This window comes from Lutjanus erythropterus, chromosome 15 (assembly GCF_056507025.1).
Source record: "Lutjanus erythropterus isolate fLutEry1 chromosome 15, fLutEry1.hap2, whole genome shotgun sequence".
NCBI lineage: Eukaryota > Metazoa > Chordata > Actinopteri > Lutjaniformes > Lutjanidae > Lutjanus > Lutjanus erythropterus.
In genome coordinates this window covers 30,748,616-30,767,251 of record NC_139331.1, presented here as the reverse complement: position 1 = coordinate 30,767,251, position 18,636 = coordinate 30,748,616, and the positions used below count along the sequence as shown (strand labels likewise).

The window sequence follows — 18,636 nt, the reverse complement described above, 5'->3', positions numbered from 1 at the left end:
GATGAAAAACAGGAAGGACAAGAGACTACAACAGTAACTGGATCTGCTGACACCTCCATTCACATCATCTCTCTTTGTATAACACGACCAGAGGCTTGACAAAGCACTCTTTATCATTTGATCACCAATAACTGATGATGTTTGCCTTTTGTTACAAGTTTGATGTTTGGTCCATTCTTATTTTTATGCCTATGATGCAGCATGATTGATTACACATTTATTGCATTTTTGATATGTGTTTCCTTGCATTATCGTTTGTCATTCTTACTTTCTTCAGAAGGGCTCTGAATAACAGTGTTTGTCACTAAAACATGCATGCTTCAACCAAATGTTAAATGTTTAGGTCTGACTACATAAGGGACACCCTTTTAAGTATGGAGCTAGACCGAAGAGGCAATTAGTTTGGCTTTATAGGCCTCACTAGATGTCCACAAACCAGCAAGCTTAACACTTCATCCAATAAACACCAGTAAGAACAGCTGTCGTTTTAGCACTTTACTCAGTCCAAGTGTAAAATACACAAAGAAAAACATTTAACTGGGCAGTTTCCAGGTCTTTACAGTAGGTTAGCATAGTCCTCTATTAATAATATGCAACTAACTAACTAACTAATTAACTAAAAATTACCAGAAAAAAAACAGCTAACACTGTCATAACACAATAATGCACAACTTTCATTCAGATCACATGGATACTTCACTGATTAATATTAACTTTCAAACATTGGTTTTTATCAAACTCTGGTAGGATGGCAAGAGATTATCTTTGGTTACCAGCACATGGCTGATTTCTACTTCAGACCTCCTGCCTGATGGGAAAAGAGAACGAAAAACTGTTTTATCTAAACTTCCAGCAGGTGTCACTGTTGTTCACTGGATTAGATACATTACAGAACATTAGCTTAGCTTCACATAAAGGTTGGAGGCAGGGGTAACTGGCTAAACTGGCTCCGTAAGTAAGAACATCCACCTATTAACACCTCAAAAGCTCATTTATTAACATGTGTCCCAACAGAGAAGTAAAAAGTCAGTTTTAGTTTCCAGTCAGACTGGTGCTTTGGTGAGAGTTTCAGCTGGGATATGTGTGTGAGCAGCCAGTTTGCTACATTTAGTGCATTGTGTGCATTCGCTATATACAAAAAATAAACAAAATTAACTTACAGATATCAAAAATATTCTTACATCTATTTTCCTTTAACAGAAAAATACAGCATTGCACCTCCTTACCGAAGTAAGACACACTTAATTGTTTTTTTAATTCAGTTCATTCAAACTTTCAAACAGAAAACTGAAATTAAACTCTTGATTGAAATAAAACCTTAATTCACCACTTTAAATGTGAAAATATTCTGCCTCTGCAGGCAGGTAGTTGTGTACTGTGCTGCTGTCGCTGAGCAGCGTCTCTTGCTTCTTGTTCAGAGGCAGACCATTAAATTAGCTAAATAAAACTCCAAAAAAACAAACACACACAACCGGTGATCGCCGACATATTCGTCTAATAGCCCAAACCTATTATGCTTAAACGTTATCGCTGAACTTTTGCCCAATGACCCCAAAGATAAACACCTACCTCAGCTTTAATACCATCTCATAGTCTTTCCAGTGGATGTTTTGGTCTGAATATAATTAAAAGTTAATGATTCAGGTTTATCAGCAGCTTTATCCAGGAATAGTATTTGTATCTATTTCTTTGTAATAAAAATCAGCGTCACAGCTTGTAACAGTTGACTGACTTATCATCTCACAGTGGGTATTTTAAAGAAATAATAATAATTTCTAGACTGAGTACTGATGGACACCAGTAGCTCTGCACCTCTTGCTGATGATTCAGCATTGTGTCTAATGGAAAGCTTTTAGCTGCCTTTACATCCTCCCACCACTTACAGAGGGATATAAACCCACAGATTCTCACAATAACAAACCTGCGGCTTTCTGGCTTTCATCTTGACTCTACTTCGTAGCCACATCATTTTCAAACTTCTTCTCTCCTGACTTGGACTGTTTTTCTACCCTTATTATTATTTCAGCGTTTTTCTTTTTACCTTAACTCCCTGCCCTTCTCTCTGCAGGTCGGCCTAGATACACTGATGTATTAATGTTTTCATACCTGCTTTCTGTCTCGTTCCTTTCTCTTCACCTCCCCATCATCTATTTATTTTCTCTTTTTTTTGCCTTTTCTGTCTCATCTCTAAGTGGTCAGATAGCTCAGACAGATGAGGCCTTATGTTTATAACAAGTATGTTAGGACTAAAAGCTTTGCTGACGGCTCGGCGCTGCATGCTTAATGATTTATTGGGCTCCCCGGCACATACGCAGACGAAGGTGTTCGGGTGGTGCTTGATTCGTTAAGGGGTTTGGGTAATGACAGCGGTGGAATGATGGTTTGTGTGTCTCTGTGTGTCTTCCCTCCTGCTATGAGGCTAATCACCAGAGATGAGCAATACTCCCGACGTTTCATCAGCGCCGATAATCGCTGCCTCTCACCATCTGTTGAGCAAAATAATTTATTCAACCTCCAAACATAACTCTTAACTTCTGTTGTTTATTCAGAGCGTTTTCAGTGAGGCTGCTGCTAACACCTGTTGTCATTCGTACTGATAAAAGGAATGGTGCACTGACTAACAAGCTTTTAACATTTGAATGAACTTTATCTCAGTTTTTAAAGTTAAACTTTTTTTATTTATCTTCTTTACCAGCATTTTAAGTTTCCTTTGACCAGACAGATGATATATAAAACATGCTACTGAACACAACAACCTTGAAGAATGTACTGAGAAAGAGCCAAGTTCTAATCTGTCAATCTGTTTCTCTTGCAGGAAGCATAAAAGGAGCGACGATAGTGGATGCTCTGGACACTCTCTACATTATGGAAATGTCTGAAGAGTTTGATGCTGCTACCGACTGGGTAGAGAAGAACCTCGACTTTAATGTGGTAAGCAAGTGTGTGTGAGTGCCCTTGTGATGATCAACTGAATTGATTTTACAAAAGCTTTGACCCACTGCCATAAACCATGATGCAGTCAATACAGGCTTGAATCATTAATCTCAATGGCAGAGAGGAACCTTGAAGGTCTGGCCCTTAATGGGAATTTAATGTAAAACACCTTTAAAGTTCAGGTGTTAATGGACCAGAGACTCAGGCCTTTACACCTGGTATTAACATGTGTCCCGGGTCCAATCACAAGTGGACAGCACAAGTACAGGCGTGGATGCACCAAAGACACATCGAGGACGCATTGAGATCCGATTGGAGGTGGTCTGGGCTGCATATGGCCTCAATATTTCAGCAGTGTGTATGGGAATGTGTCCTGGGACATATTCTTGGACCACCTACTCAGTTGACGTCCTGTAAGTCTACACAAAACAGCTGTCCGATTTCCTTTTGGTTCACTGTCACGCAAATCATGTTTCGGTTCTTGTAACTGCAGGAGATGTTTGTGAACACACACTCTGTTTCAACTGACTTCACCATTTAACCCCAATATCCCCACACATGCTTTCAAAAACTGGGCATTTTTGACAATTGTTGCATCAGGAGAAACTGCATAAACAAAATGGCTACTGTAAATATTTAATCATTCATGCCTTCTTGTAAATGCGACATTAAATACAATATTAAGTTGTGTCTTTCTTTGTAAAAAAAAACAAAACAAAAACGTGGCAGTTTGTCACAGCATTGCTGTACCGGTGGCTACTCTGTGTCTGTAGTGCCTCTTCCTGCCAGGAATTTTGAGCACTGTTTCAACTTGTTTCACCATTTTAGCGATATTAAATGTGTCGGTTTTCACAATTACAGTAAACTTTAACCAGTATAGGAGTAGCCTTTGTTGCGTGTGAAGAAAGTCCCCAGACTTCTGCAAAACTGAGCAAATTTTTGAGAATTTGTGAAACACTGCCTCCAACAATTCTTAATTATTTGAGCTTTCGACTTTATGCAGATCTTACACCATCAAGGCAAACTGTGCCGAAACAACAACGCATAGACACGACCCACCAGAAGTGTGTAGTGACGTCTGCATCTGCAGAAACCGCACCCTACTCCCACGCCTTCTCAGTTTTCTCAAGTGTTCTCATTTTTTGCAGTTTTTGGGACACTCAACCAACCCCAAATGTTGGTATTTGATGTCCTGTGAATGAGACTCAACTATGAATTATCTTTCTGGTGTGTTTATGAACAGAAACAGACAAATCTGCCTTCAACTTTCTTTCTGCAAAAAAAAAACATTGTGTCAGTATGTGGCAGCATGTTTGCCACTACTGTTTTACTTGTGCTGGTTGAAAACAAGGATGCATTTCATGTTTGCAAATGTGAATGATCTACATGTTTATTTGCATATACAAAGGGGAAGTGAGATCTGATGACAAGTCACTTGAAATGCATGGAGATGCAATCTTACGCCATGTGTGTACTGATGTACTGAAAGCTGTCCACTTGTGGATGGATCATCCATGACACATTGATTGAAAAGGCTCTGAGACTCGGTCACGATGTAATTACAGATCTGTGAATGACAAGAGATGGGAGCACTGCGTCTGACAGACAACTGGAGGTGAAATAAAATAACTAATTTAGCACCTAGTTTAGATAAAGTTAGAGCCGAACTTCAGCCCATTAGTTTGCAGTTTGACTGTCCCTCTAAATAGGAGCTGAAATGGATGCTGGTCACTAGTCAACATTGTGGATCTCAAGATGCACTTGAATGCAAAACAAAAAACTAGATTTGGCAAAAACTCAAAATCTAGATCAGTACCTGTATGGAGTTTCAGCCAAATCTCTAAAACTTTGAGATATGTTGCTGACAGACGCACAGAAGTGAAAACATAATCTGCTTCCAACTTGCATTTAGTCTGAAGAGGGAAAAACATCACTTGTCAGAAAATTGTTGGATCAGAGAGAAGCACGGTGGGATATTTACTGTTAATATAAAATGATGCAAGTATTGCAAGAGGTGGTAAAAGATAAAGGTGTCTATTAAAGTAAATGAAAGACAAATCTGTCTTCTTCATATTTTGTTGTCTGCTGTGTTTGTATCCTGCCATCACCTAGAATAATAGATGCACAGTTTTCTACTCATTAGAACACTTAGAAACTCAGGGACCTTTTGAAAGCTGGTTGCCAAGGACGAAAGCTTATACACAGCGATCTCAAGTCCCGTAAAAGTTTTATGTTAAGCTCATGAAATTGAGAAAAATACGTAATTGCATTTGTTGCTTGATGCCACTTTTCAGACAAAGGCTGAAAGTCATGATAGATTTTTTATTTGGACATTTATTGGCTTTGATTCAGGTGAACACTTTGTCTTTATGTTCATGATCTAATGTTTGAAATAGTCTTAAAGTAAACTTTCTAAAGAGACGTGACAAGACGAGCAGGGAGCTGTCTGACTGGATTTCACCACATGTAGGTCACTGTAAGTGAACTGTAAGTGAACTGATGCTTTCCTTCGCTAGGATTTTAGAGTGTGTGTATATTTATTTATTGCATGTGTGCGTGTGTGTGCGTGTTGTTTACGATCAGCAATAGGATGGGAAAAAAGCCTTGATGTTGCTGCACTTAGCCATCTGCCTGTCTAAGCTGAGTCACTGATGTGTGTGTCTGTGGGTAACAGAAAGCAGCAGTGAATATAATATAGCACGATTTTCAGAACTAGAAAACATTAAAACCTTAAGAAAATATTCTATTAAAATTGTATTTTTAAAGCTTATTTTCATTGTAAGGAGTCAGGAGACCAAACAACTAAGGCCTTATAGACACAGTACAATCAGGACATAATATAATAAACATAATAAGCTCAAATTGCTGGGAATTTAATATTTTATATACTAAATGTAACCTTAATGACATGATATAAAACTTAATGTTATTTTCAATATGGTGCAATTATCCAGGTTTCTAATGGGCTCTGCTGGGAATAGATCACGATGCACGTAACACAACACAAAAGTTGTTTTGAGTGAAACAAAATTTCTGTTGCTCTGACTTTGCCAAATATCCCAAAAATGTGTAATTTACACAAAAACACATGTAGATAAACAATTTCCATATCCTGAAATCAAATCTGGTTTGATAAGTGAAACATGACACGTGAGCACAGGAGTCAAAGAAATGTCTGTTTCTGTGTGTGTGTGCGTGTGTGTATGTGTGTGTGTGGACAGGAAATGAGTGTATTGATTTGTCTTCCACAATGTTATCAATAAAACCCAGAGGCAAAGAGCCAAAACACATCTCATGGATCCATACACAAGTCTATTACTGCTTACTGTTTTCTTAGCGCAAACACACACACACACACACACACACACACACACACACACACACACACACACACACACACACACACACACAAACACACACACACACTGAGTTACACACAAACATAAAGACGTGAGACTGTACTAAAATACTGCTGAATGGATAATTAGGAATGAATCTGTTTCTGAGTTTGGTTTCTTTCGTCCTCTCAGGTTTTATTATTCGAAAAGCACTGGGTTGTGGACAAAACAATACATTTGAGGACGTCATCTTGGGCTTTGGGAACAATTTTCACCATTTCTTACATTTTAATGATCAAACAACTAATTGATTAATCAAGAAAATAATCCTTAGAATAATCTATGATGAAAATAATCATTAGTTGCAGCCCTAGATTAAACAATCGGCCGATTAATCAGATCGATTATCTAATAAAGTGGACGAAAAAGTTAGTTTGCTGTCAATGTAGCATTAATCCATAGGTGAATTAATAGATCAATGTGCTGACATGAAACACATTGTAAGAGTCACCCTTCAAATTATTAATTTATAGTGATGACAGTAATGAGCTCAACCTCTATCATGTGATCATGTGACCGCAGCGATGCAGTTATCATCACATCCCTAGTGTAGATCATTTTCTCAATTAATTGATTAGTTGTTTGACTTTTGATTTTTCAAAATTTCCTGACATTTTATAGACCAGTCAGTGTTTCCCAGAGCCCAAGGTGATATTCTCAAACGTTCTGTTTAGTCCACAATCCAAAGGTAGTCAGTTTACGGTCATAGAGGAGTAAAGATACCAGAAAATATTCACATTTAAGAATCAGAATTAGAGAGTTCAGTCAAAACAATTAATTGATTATCAAAATACTTGGCGATTAATGACATGACTTTCCCCTGTTTTGATATTGGTATTATATATTGCCATTGAAAAACCCGTATCCATCGACCTCTACAAAATATTGCACTCAGTTAAAAATACTGAGATAATTTTCTACAGAGAATATAATGAAGTAGTTTTGATAAAAGGCATCAAAGGTATAGAAGGACTGTATGTTTTTCAGTGCTCATTTCCGAAGAACTGCTGTACTTTTGCTGATAAGCCTAATGACACGGGAACATGTAGAAACGTCTGCAAGTAAAACACACACACTTTGCCCCTTTTCTTTGATGTTTGCCTTTATTGTGGAACCGTCCTCATTATAACGTCCCTGTTAAGAGCTGCTCATTAAAGAGAAACAGAATAAACAGTGGCTTTGTCCCTCCTTTAGTGAAGTCGTGACTGCAAACATGACCATGTTTGCAGATACCAGTTTATGCATCTCAGGACTAAAGACTATGTATGTCTAACATGATATAAACATCAAGTACTGTAGTCAAGTACGCCTTCAGATTAGCTTTAATCCTCTTCACTGAGCTGTTTCCAAAACTGTGGATGTTCAGTGTTTCAGCTTCACTTGTGGAGGTTTGCCACACCTGAATTTCCAGTGCCACCAAAATCCCCTGTGCATAATCCTGTCTTACTTTCAGCCAGCAGTCGTCCTGTCACTCAAACCGCACGCTCACAGCAGGGGGCCCATTGTCTTCTGATCTGCTGCAGTAGCATAAAGTCGAGACATAAAGCTACCTCTGATGCTCGACACTTTCTGCGTGTGCTTTAAAGTAAGTGCTTTTTAATGGGGAGGCAGTTATTGTGAAGCCACCACGGGAAGGCTTAAAAATTTAAATCTATTTAGGTTTGCTAATGTTAGTCGATTTCGACATTTCTCCTCATTTACCTCAGATGTTTTTCTGAAAAATCACGCAGACAAAAAAAAACAGATTTGACAGCATGATAGATGGCATGGAATCACAAGACGAGGACTGATGTTATGTCTTTATGAACAACGATAAACTTTTGCAACTCGAGTGAAATAAGCCAGGAAAGTAAGTCTTTAAATTACATTCTCAGAAGAAGTTTAAAACTTAAAAATGCTCCCATTGCACCACAGCTTATAGGAGCCTTTAAGGCACAGTTACCTTTAGTTGTCAGATAACTTTTTCTCTCTTTCCTTGTGAGACACAGGAAAGAGAGAAAAAGAGACAGAGAAAGACAAAGGTTTGTTTAACAAATATGGGAGCTTGTTTGAGACTTATGAATACAGAAGTGATGACAGTAGCCAGGAGTGTTTGTCTCTGGACGCTCCGCCAAGAAGACCTGAAGTAACAGATTTAGAAAAGGAGGGAATCCACATACGCTTCATGTCTTTAAGCTGCATGTCCACATCAATATAACTGTCCCTAAGCAAAGCACAAGGGTTCAGGTGGCTTTGAATTGTCAGCACACCAGCGCACAGTAACATGACAGCAGTGGTCAGTGGAGGAAACAGTTCTGCTATGTTTTTGTGCTCCTTGTAACTGCTGTGTAAACGGTTTCTCTCAGAAACTGCGGGGTATGGACTAATGGTTCATACCCTCTCAATGCCACAAGAGCGGCTGGCTAAGGAGTAAATTGTGCAAGGGACAAAAATATGATGTAGCTAGTGGTTTTACTAGATTTTAGTGAATTTAATTTAATTGATCTGGCATTTGTGCACTCAGCCAGAGCCACAGGAGCCAGGGGAAATTTAGCCAGCAGTATTCAATGTGCAATGTTTTCTAAAAAGATTTTTCCTACTCTGTAGCCACAGTTCTTTACCTTCACACAGTCTTTGAACATTGCATGATATTCAGAGAACATAGTGGCCGATGTACTATATAATGCAGATATCAAAACAAAGATAAGTGATATATTATTCCATACACAGTACAATCTAATATACATGGTTATCTTAGCCTGTAATGTGTGTTTTTAGATTGAATTTTTATTGATTAATATAATAGAAAAATACATTTGGTTATGCTGTAAATTGTTTTGGTGTGAGTAGCTTAGTTTTGGAGATATCAGTCGTAGAGATATCTGCTTTCTTTCCAATATAATACACAAGCCGAGTGCCTTTTAGTCCCATCATATTGGTGAGAGGGCAGATATCTCTACAGCAGGTATCTGAAACACTACAACTCACACCAAGATGGATAAATAGCACTGCAGGCCAGGGGGGAAATGTGTAATGTGTGTGTCAGAAGCAACTTCATTATTCTGTACATCATAACATAATATATGTCAGTGCCAGGCAGTAACAGTTTTAGATTAGATTTGCTGTTATCATTTAAAAAAAATAGATGACAGGGGAAATTAGGCAAATGTTTAGCAGCAGGACTATTCGGATATTTATTTGTTGGGTAAGTATTTTGTTTGGACATTTTAATCTGCACCGCCAAATCTATAAAACTGTGCATTAATCAAACTAACCCTGCACACACCTGTCACCTCTGCATTGATTTATTAAAAAAGTCCTGCCGTTTCCAATGCAGATGTGGATTATTATGCAATTTTGAGCTGCATTTCAGCGCTGTCACTTTATGATTGATATGTCTTGAGAAAGGTCCTTGACTTTTATGAATCAATGCACAGGTGATAAGTGTGTGCAGGAACTGACTTAGTTTCTTTAAAATGTGCTTTTGTGAGATTTGATTCCCCGCACCATAAAAAAGACCTTCCACTCATCTTAATCAAGCAAACTGCCAAATTATGCATTACAGTAGCGCAGCTGTCAGGACCTCCGAACCTCTGTAGCCCAGAAAATGGTAATTGTGACATCCCTAGATGTTGGTAAAAACAGTACCTGGCATGACTTCAGCATTACTTTCTGCTATTTTAAGTGCGATGACTGGAACAGTGTTTTGCCTGCATCACAAAACCTGAGAAAATATGACCGCAGCTCCAACACCTCACTCAGAGTCCCAGTGCAGGAGCCACACAGGTCACTGCCATTATTTCTTCACAAGCAGCTAAGCAGCACTTTTAAATCTATTTAAAGAGAAAGAGCAAGAGTTACAGGGTTTGTAGCACTCCCCAGACTTCTCCTGTCAGAACTCAAACGCGCTGGAACACAACTTACGATCACAAGCTGTAAAGTGACTGATGGGGAAAAGGTAACCGAACTTTTCCTGCAATGAGAAAACTAAAAGTACAGGTTTGAGTTTTCTGCAGTTTTAAGGCCAACAGCACAGTTTGTCCAGGCAACAAACCATTTATAAAAAAGATCATAAGATACACTTTTAATCTAAGGAGGTCTTATTGGACTATTATCTCATCGACTCATCTTGCTATAGTCCTTAATTAGTTCTCTGCTGGTAAAAGGTCATGCTTAGTCAGTTTCGTGTGAGCTCTGTAATGGCTTTAATGTTGCAACATCAGGAGGCTTGACTTCTCGCCCTCCAACTTTGTCAGGCCCTCTTGCTGGAGTGAGATAACGCCACACAACTGCTGACTCAGAGGGTCATTGTCCGACAGTTTAAAGCTGTGATGGATGTTAAAGTAAGGCAGACACTGCAGGAAAAGTGCTGGAAATGTTTGCTTAAAAGTACCGCATTCAGAACTGGTAAAATTAAGCTAAAATATTCCTAAATTCCAACAACTTAACTGTTTCACTTTTCTAGCTTATTTAAAACTGCACCGCTAATAAAAAGCAGGCAATAGGAAGCCATACTATTGTCTTTTTCTTTCCAGATGCCTGTGTTTTGTGGAGGAAATGATTCAGTTTTAATTAGGACGAATTAGCAACACAATCTAACTCAACAATCAGTCACTCAGACTTGGGGAGGGGGATGACGGGACACATTTTTGTCTGGCATATAATTTGTTTTTTTTTTCACAGGACAGAGTGTATTGTCCTATCTGCGGTTGACAGCAGTGGCTTATGAGAGCTGTCAGTCAAGCACAAAAACTTCATCTGAGTCAGGAATCTGTTCACAAAGACGTGAAGAGAGTGGGAGAGAGAGGGAGAGATGAAGCTCCATTGTTCTGCTGCCGAGACAAATGGCTTTACAAACTTGCAATTTTTGTTATTATTTGTCCCATTTTCTCTGCCAAAAACTGTCTAGAAATAGAGGCATTGTATTTTTAGATGTAGCACACTTTATCGCTGTCATTTATGGAAATGTTTGGTATCTAAGGATTTCTTTTTTAACTTTGTAGGCGATGTGAAGCCTGTGACAGTTTGGAATAAGTGCATTTTATCAGCCTTATCAGATTTTTGAAAAACCTTTCAAAAATCTGCTGATAAACCAGAGGACAAAATGACAAAAGATTTTGCTCATATATTAATGAATATCTTTCAGCGTGCATGTTTGCTAGCGGATCGATTCAATGAGGCTGCATTAAGGCTTTGCTTTGAACTGAATGCTGAGACGATACACAAGTATTGTGATGTGATTTATTTACGATTTATTGTGTTTACTCTTTTAGTAATGTGCTACATTTAGCTGTTCCTGCTCATCAAGTAGAGGACAATAAATAAAGTAGAAAATACAAATATTTGTGCTGCCCTTTCCTGGCATGCAGTGTCTCTTCCAAGTACTAGCTGTATATTGAGTTTGAGTTTTGACCGTTTGAGTTTGCTGTAGCTGAATTAAGAATGTGAAATCAGTGAAATGTGACCATGTGGCTTTTGCAGGTTCCCCAGCAACATCTTTTAACCATCTTCAAAGTGTGGTTTTCTTTTCAACATAGACGAGCCAAGCACACAACATATCTAAGTACAGGAAACAGAAAATAAGAAATCTGATAGAGCTTCCACTGGATACCAAGGTTGCTCAACTGTTATTGGAGCACAGAGCCAAAAAGGGGTGGGACTTAAGAACGGTCAGTTTTCATCCTCTGGCAACCATGAACGTTGGCACCAAATTTCATGGCACTGCATCAAATAGTGGCAGAGATATTTCATTCAAGACCAAAGTGGCGAACCAACCAACACTACCACCCTTTTATCTAGTGTGCCTAAAAATACAAATCCATTTGAAATTCTTTTGTGTCGTGATAATACTCCAAACACCCACAATGCAGGATAAAAATTCTACTCCTGCAGCAAAGGTACCCACTGCTCAGTACTCCCTAAACACATGCATGATACACAACACCATGCACATTGCTAAAATATTGCTGGATTAGCCACTTCAGAACACCTTAATGGCTCATTTGTTTATGTTGCTCATTCATTCACTCATGTTTCTTCTCTTTGTCCCTGTTGCAGAATGCAGAAGTGTCTGTGTTTGAGGTGAACATCCGGTTTGTTGGAGGTCTGCTCTCCGCCTACTACCTGTCCGGGAAAGAGGTAAGGAACATTCAGAAGGTTCCTGTGGTGTTTTTTCTCATGGTACCTCTGCAGTGAAGGAAACTTTGAAGTGTGATCTTGCTGCCTGTTTGCTGATTGATGTAACAGATGGAACAGAACAGATGATGGATGGTGGAGGTTGAGTGAATGAATGAGTGCTTGAAATATGCTGAAAATATTTGTAATATGCCCTCTAATAGCTGGTACAGATAAGTGTATCACACTGAGTGCCATAGTATGTTGGCACTCATACCAAGCTAGTGTAAGGGTTAAAGGGTAACTTTGGTAATGACTAATGGAAACAACAATTTTTGGAAGTGATCCTGTATTGAGGGAGGCCGCTGCAGCTGTCAGCTGCAAAACAGGCTGCAGTGTAATCCTCATAGGCAGTTGTGCGCTGTCAATGTATGCCCTCTGAAAGTGCTCGTTTTTGCCACAAACAGGATCAGGTTGTTATAAGTGTCTGACAACATTATGGAAATAATAAGATAAAACCTTTGGTTAAACAACAGCTGTTTTACTGCTCTCACCAAAACTTCATTCAAACTCGAGTCAATCACCAATTCTGGTTTGATCAAAATAAACATTTATTCACCGTCTTAAATGTGAAAATGCAGAACAACTTACCGCTCAGTGTCAGCAAAACCAAGGAGTTGATCATTGAGGATTCAAAGGATTCAAAGACACACACCCCTGTCAACATCAGTGGAGCTAAAGTGGAGCAGGTGAACAGCTTTAGGTTCCTGGGAATCAACATCATAGAGAAGCTGTCAAGGACATCAGACATCTCCACCCTGGTAAAGAAGGCTCAGAAACAGCTGCATTTCTTAAGGAAAGTTAAGAAGACAAAATTCCTGTGCTAGGAGATACAGAAGTAACCGCTGCTGTACCACCAGACTGAAGAGCAGCTTCTTCTCTCAGGCTGTGAAACGACTTAATTCATCCCCAGATTAGTTTGTGCTATATTTTTATTTATCTCATCAGCCAATTCCAATCAATCAAGAAGGAATCTATGTTGAAATCTTGTTATACAACCTTGTTGTAAATTATATATGAATCTCCTTGTATCCTTGAAAATGCTCTGGCTGTACACACTGTTTCTCTACGCTGCTGCTCTGATGTCAGACCTCCCTCTCACTCCTCTGAATTAAAGATTTATTCCATCCAAACCAGAGTAAGTGATTGTTGGAACAGTGGAACGACAAACCAAGAGAGGGTTTGGGTGAGTTTTATTTTGTTTGAATGAAGATGATGATGATAAAAGTGCTGTTTTCTGTAAACGGAGCCTGCTGTTTTTGGCAAGAGCGATAAAACAACTGTGGTTAAGTAAAAAGGATTTTGATCTTTAACAGAAAGGAATGTTTCTGTAGGGATCCTTTCCATAATGTTATCAGATGCTTCTCAGCCTGTCAGTGGTGAAACAGAACTTTTAGTGGACATATGGATGTTGCACAAATGGTCATAATGACATTGTAATACTGGACCTATTTCAATTGCTGTCCCACACAAAAAGATAGGAAAACAGGGTCCAGAGTACCAAAGTTACCCTTTAAACACACCATGGATTACCTCACATATAAAACTCAAAAGGTAGCATCTAAGTTCTTTGGTTTTGCAGACAGAACTGTCTTTCTTGTTAGCAAGAACCTTAGTAAACCTGAGGTTGCCTACAAGGCGCCTCAGACATAGAAAACCCATTTTTCACACTTTCTTTTTAAAGACTTAGTTTTGTTGAGGTGAAATGGAAAAGAAAGGTGGTGTTCCATCGGCCTTGGGAGACAGAATATATTCTGAAGTGTCTGAGTGCTGACAAATTATTGCTCCCGACTTGCTTTATTCAGAAAAATGAGAGAGGAGAGAGATTCCACAGGGCTTCTCACTTTACTCATAGCGCCAGTCCTGCTGAGTCGATGTGTATGTGCATGTGTGAATCAGCTTAGTGACAAGAGGCTGTGAAAATGACATCAGCAGGGTATTACACTCAGATCATGTTCAACTCTGCCAATGCGGGGATTTCGTGTTAAACTGACTTTTTCTCAATATCTTCTCTTCTTTCTCTCTTTTAATTACACGCCTCAGTCTCTTAATGAATGATAAGGCTCCTTCAAAGAATGGATAACTCCACAAATCACCTGCAGAAAAGCTTTTAAAACCCCTCAAAACCTGTTACCCGCTGAGTGTATTTTTGAAAGATCTTCAGAGTTCATTGCTGTTTCTTGACTGATGTTACAAGAGGGATTTCTCTGAGTGACTTTGATCTTCGCTCTCGCTGTATTCTGTGCTTTAATACACATATACAGGTATACACGCGATCCTGTATCTCCTCTGCTGTGAGCGAACCGGAGTTGCGAGGCTAAGTGCTTCTTTATTAGCAGGGAGAGCGAGAGCAGGCAGGAGTCAGACTGGGAGTTGTCTGGTTGCAAAACCCATTTCCAAGCACAATGAACATTTCAGCTCTGTAACACACAGAAAATATACAGGAACTTTATATCTTATTTGTCCAGCCCTGGATGTTCAAGCTATGGCTTTAAAAACAAGCAATAACGACACAAACCGAAACAGTAATTGTCCCTTATTAAAGAAAACACTTACCAAAGTAAAGTTTTAAAATGAAAAGAAGAAAATGGAGTATTTAACGACGGCACTTTTGTAGACATCTAACAATTTAAATATTAGTTTGTAATTTATGCATCAGTTCTCCAAAATCAGTAACAAAGATAGACTTACACATATATAACACAAATCATATAGATTACGCCTTTAAATGCATCTCTCTCCACAGTAATTTCAAACCTAAACGGTACTTTAAGTCGGCCTTAAATAGCAGCAAGACTTCAGCTAATAAGTATTTACATTGTTGGTTAATCTACTAATTATTTTTAGGATTTATTGATTTATTTGTAATTTCCTCGAAAATGTTAAAGTACGGGAAATTTAAGCAGGGTTTCTCCAGTTATCCAAAACCTGGAAAAATCATGGAATTTCATAATGTTGTTTTCCAGGCCTTGAAAAGTCATGTAATTAGAGAAACCCTTCAATGTTTTTGACCAGTCATGGATATTTTCTTTCTTTCTTTTTTTTTTGTAACAAAATGAATTGCTCCAGTAATCTTCTGTGAATAACCTTTTGTGCAAATGTAACATCATGGCGAATTTATTTTCTGTAGCTTAAATATGTCTCAGTAGGTGACAGCATTTTGTTCACGTACAGTTCTTCATTTTCTCCTCACATTCTCCCATATTCACTCTCAGCCAAATGATCACATTATTATTTAAATCAAATACCAAAGAATACACTCATTTCAGTTTTCTGTGATGTGTGAAAACCATTTCCAGACTTGTAAAACTATATTTTTTGATAAAGGACAATGCATTGTCTGTCTGGAGTATTTGGAGTGAACATGAACAGGTCCAACTATGAGAGATCAAAAATGTTGTTGCTGTTATACTTTCATACAATATTTAACATTTGGAGAAAAGTACACAACACTTTAGTACAAAAACAGACCTGTAAAATATAGGTTGTGATTTGTCAGGGAAATTTTATTATGGGTGTCATCTAAAAGTCATGGAAAAGTTTGAATGTGTGGGAAACTTGTTTAACGTCAAGATTTCCATAAGGCCAAGATGATGTTGCTTTATTTATTTATTTATTCGTTGAGAGGGATTAGAGCCTCTTATCTGCAGCCACTGGGAAGCTCCACTGAAGCAGTTTGGGGTTAAGGGCCTGACTCAAGGGCACCTCAGAAGTGATAATGAGGGAGGGCCAAGCGCTGCCATCCACTTTCCCCATCCAGATTTGTCCTGCAAATGGAAGCAAAATAAACAAAAGCTTTTATTTAAGAGTGTAGAAGGACAGCATTGAGCTTCATTGTTATTCACAGTCATGACAAAAGCCTGCTCCATTGGAAACAGCAGCTTGCAGATCATCTGAACTGATAATCCTGTCAACAAGTGTGAAACAGTGGAGGCAAACTGTTACTCCTCATCATTTCTCAGCAGTCACTCTTAGCTCCATTTCTTTTTTATGAGAGTCAGTCAGTTCAAGACTCCTGTATCTCATCTGAGCTGGAGGGGGTCCCCTCTCCTTCAGCTGCAGGTCAGGGTCCCCTGAAGGATGGAGGAGGTGTAGGATGGATGGCTGACTGCTGGCCTTGGAGGAAGGCTCTTTATGGACAAGATGACTGACTGCTGCAGGTGGTGCACCACTGAAGGACTGTTGATGCAGGGCTAAAAGACTGAAGGGGGTGTTGGGGATTAAACAGCATCAATCCCTGCTGGGTTCAATGACAGATAACTGGGAGATGTACTGGAATGAATTGAGCTCATACTGGCAGAACCCTGAACAGACACAAACACAAAGCTTGATCCTGTTCATTTTTAAATATATTACAACCTCCAATTAATTCAGTTTTAAAACGGTAAAATAGTACACACAGGAGGTTTCAGTATTAGCAGATTTGGGGCAGATAGTGACGTAATTCACTCAACAGACATCTTATTAGCATCACTGATACATCTAACAACCTAGATCCCTTAGTCTTACATCTTTGTGAGTTATAAACATTATGCCAAGTAATGCAAAATGAGAGCCACAGCTTATATTGTAAGTAAGTATTTATAAGTGCACACACAGTGCCAGTGTCTATGTTATTATTTATTGATGTTATTTTGCCCTGTAAAACAAGAGTTTGCACACTTGGTCAAAGCAGCCAAATGAGATTCCTCTAATTTTCACAACGAAAGCAAATTAAACTGTTAAGAATTTATGCATGAATGATAATTAATTAAATGAAATAACTTGCATTCTGAGTTGTCACATCGTACTTTTTTTTTTTGAAGAGTACTCCAGGTTTCCTCTTTTACATACTAAACGTCCACCTGTAAAACCAGTCCCTTTGTCAGCACACTTCTGATAAAAGCTCTCACAGATAAAATGGAGCTGTACATGAGGTACATTTTGCAGAATGATATTTTTATAACAAAAATGGACTAATTGAACACTGGTCAGGCATTATGTAACTCTCCATTTGGAGTATCTATTAGATGAGACTGTACCTGACCTCCTGAGAAGATGTTCAACCCTCAAACCCAAAGAGACCGTCAGAGCAGAGATAGAGAGAGCGGCTGACAGCTGAATAGAGAGGAATACAAAAGATTAGACAGTGACCTCAGAAGCTACTCAGGCCCTTGACTTCTTCTGCATTCTGTAGTGTGGCTGTCTGAATTGGAAAATGGATTCACTGAAGATAGGAGTCTTTGTTAATGTGAAGCCCACTCAATGAAAAAGTGAACACTGATTTTCGTTTTTCCTTTTTCTTCAACATGAATTTTCCTTAGATTACATTATAGTCTGTGCCCTGACGAGCACCGTCCTCTGAGGAGCCTCTGTTTTACATTATGTACTCTTATAGAGAAATGGAACTGATCCCATCCAATAATGGTATAGATAGAAATGATGCCGTCTTACATTTCTATCAAGTGTAATTATTTAATGCCATTTCCGAGTTATGATGTCAAACCTGCTTCTCATTTTAAACTCTGGAGATGCAGACCACGCCACAACTCAACAAAGCTGGAGTGAAGAAATATACTAGCAACCTCACTCATGGTTCAAACAATAAAGCAACACAAAATAACAATTAAAACATAAATGTTCTTGACAAACAATTTACAAACTGGGGTTGAACAATGTCTGCTGAACTACTGAACTGACATATGGTGATGTCCATAGTGAAATATTGCCATGGATGTTTATATATTTTGGGAATTAATTACAATGTGGGCAGTACTTTATATTTTTTCCTCGGCAAGTAAAACGGCAAGTCCGGCCTCCATTTTTACGCTCTCTGGCTGACACTCCTTAAAATACATATTCATCAGTTCTGCATCATCATCCATGGGCCCGACCCCATTACAAACACTGACAAAAGGTAACATTTGTATTTTGTGCTATGGAATAGTAAATTTAAACTCTCAGCAATGCATGATGGGAAAAGAGGGATGCCTCTCAACACTATCTGCAGCACTTGAGCCTCACAAGCCTGACTGGATGTGAACTTAAACACATTACTACTACTACTAATACTACTAATAATACTACAACTACTAATAATGAACATCATCAAGAAAAAGGGCTCTGATATCGATTTTAGCAGATATTTAAATTCAGATTTCGGAATTAGATC

The 18,636-nt window shown here is 38.6% G+C and overlaps 1 protein-coding gene across 1 annotated transcript in view; it reads left to right on the top strand.

Moving 5' to 3' along the window:
* man1a1 (mannosidase, alpha, class 1A, member 1) overlaps nt 1-18,636 on the top strand; it is a 187,076-nt gene that overhangs the window by 73,538 nt on the left and 94,902 nt on the right. The window contains exons 3-4 of the mRNA XM_084737405.1: nt 2,816-2,931; nt 12,369-12,449. Of these exons, the coding sequence (XP_084593531.1) occupies nt 2,816-2,931; nt 12,369-12,449 (197 nt within the window). The remainder of the gene's footprint in view (nt 1-2,815; nt 2,932-12,368; nt 12,450-18,636) is intronic.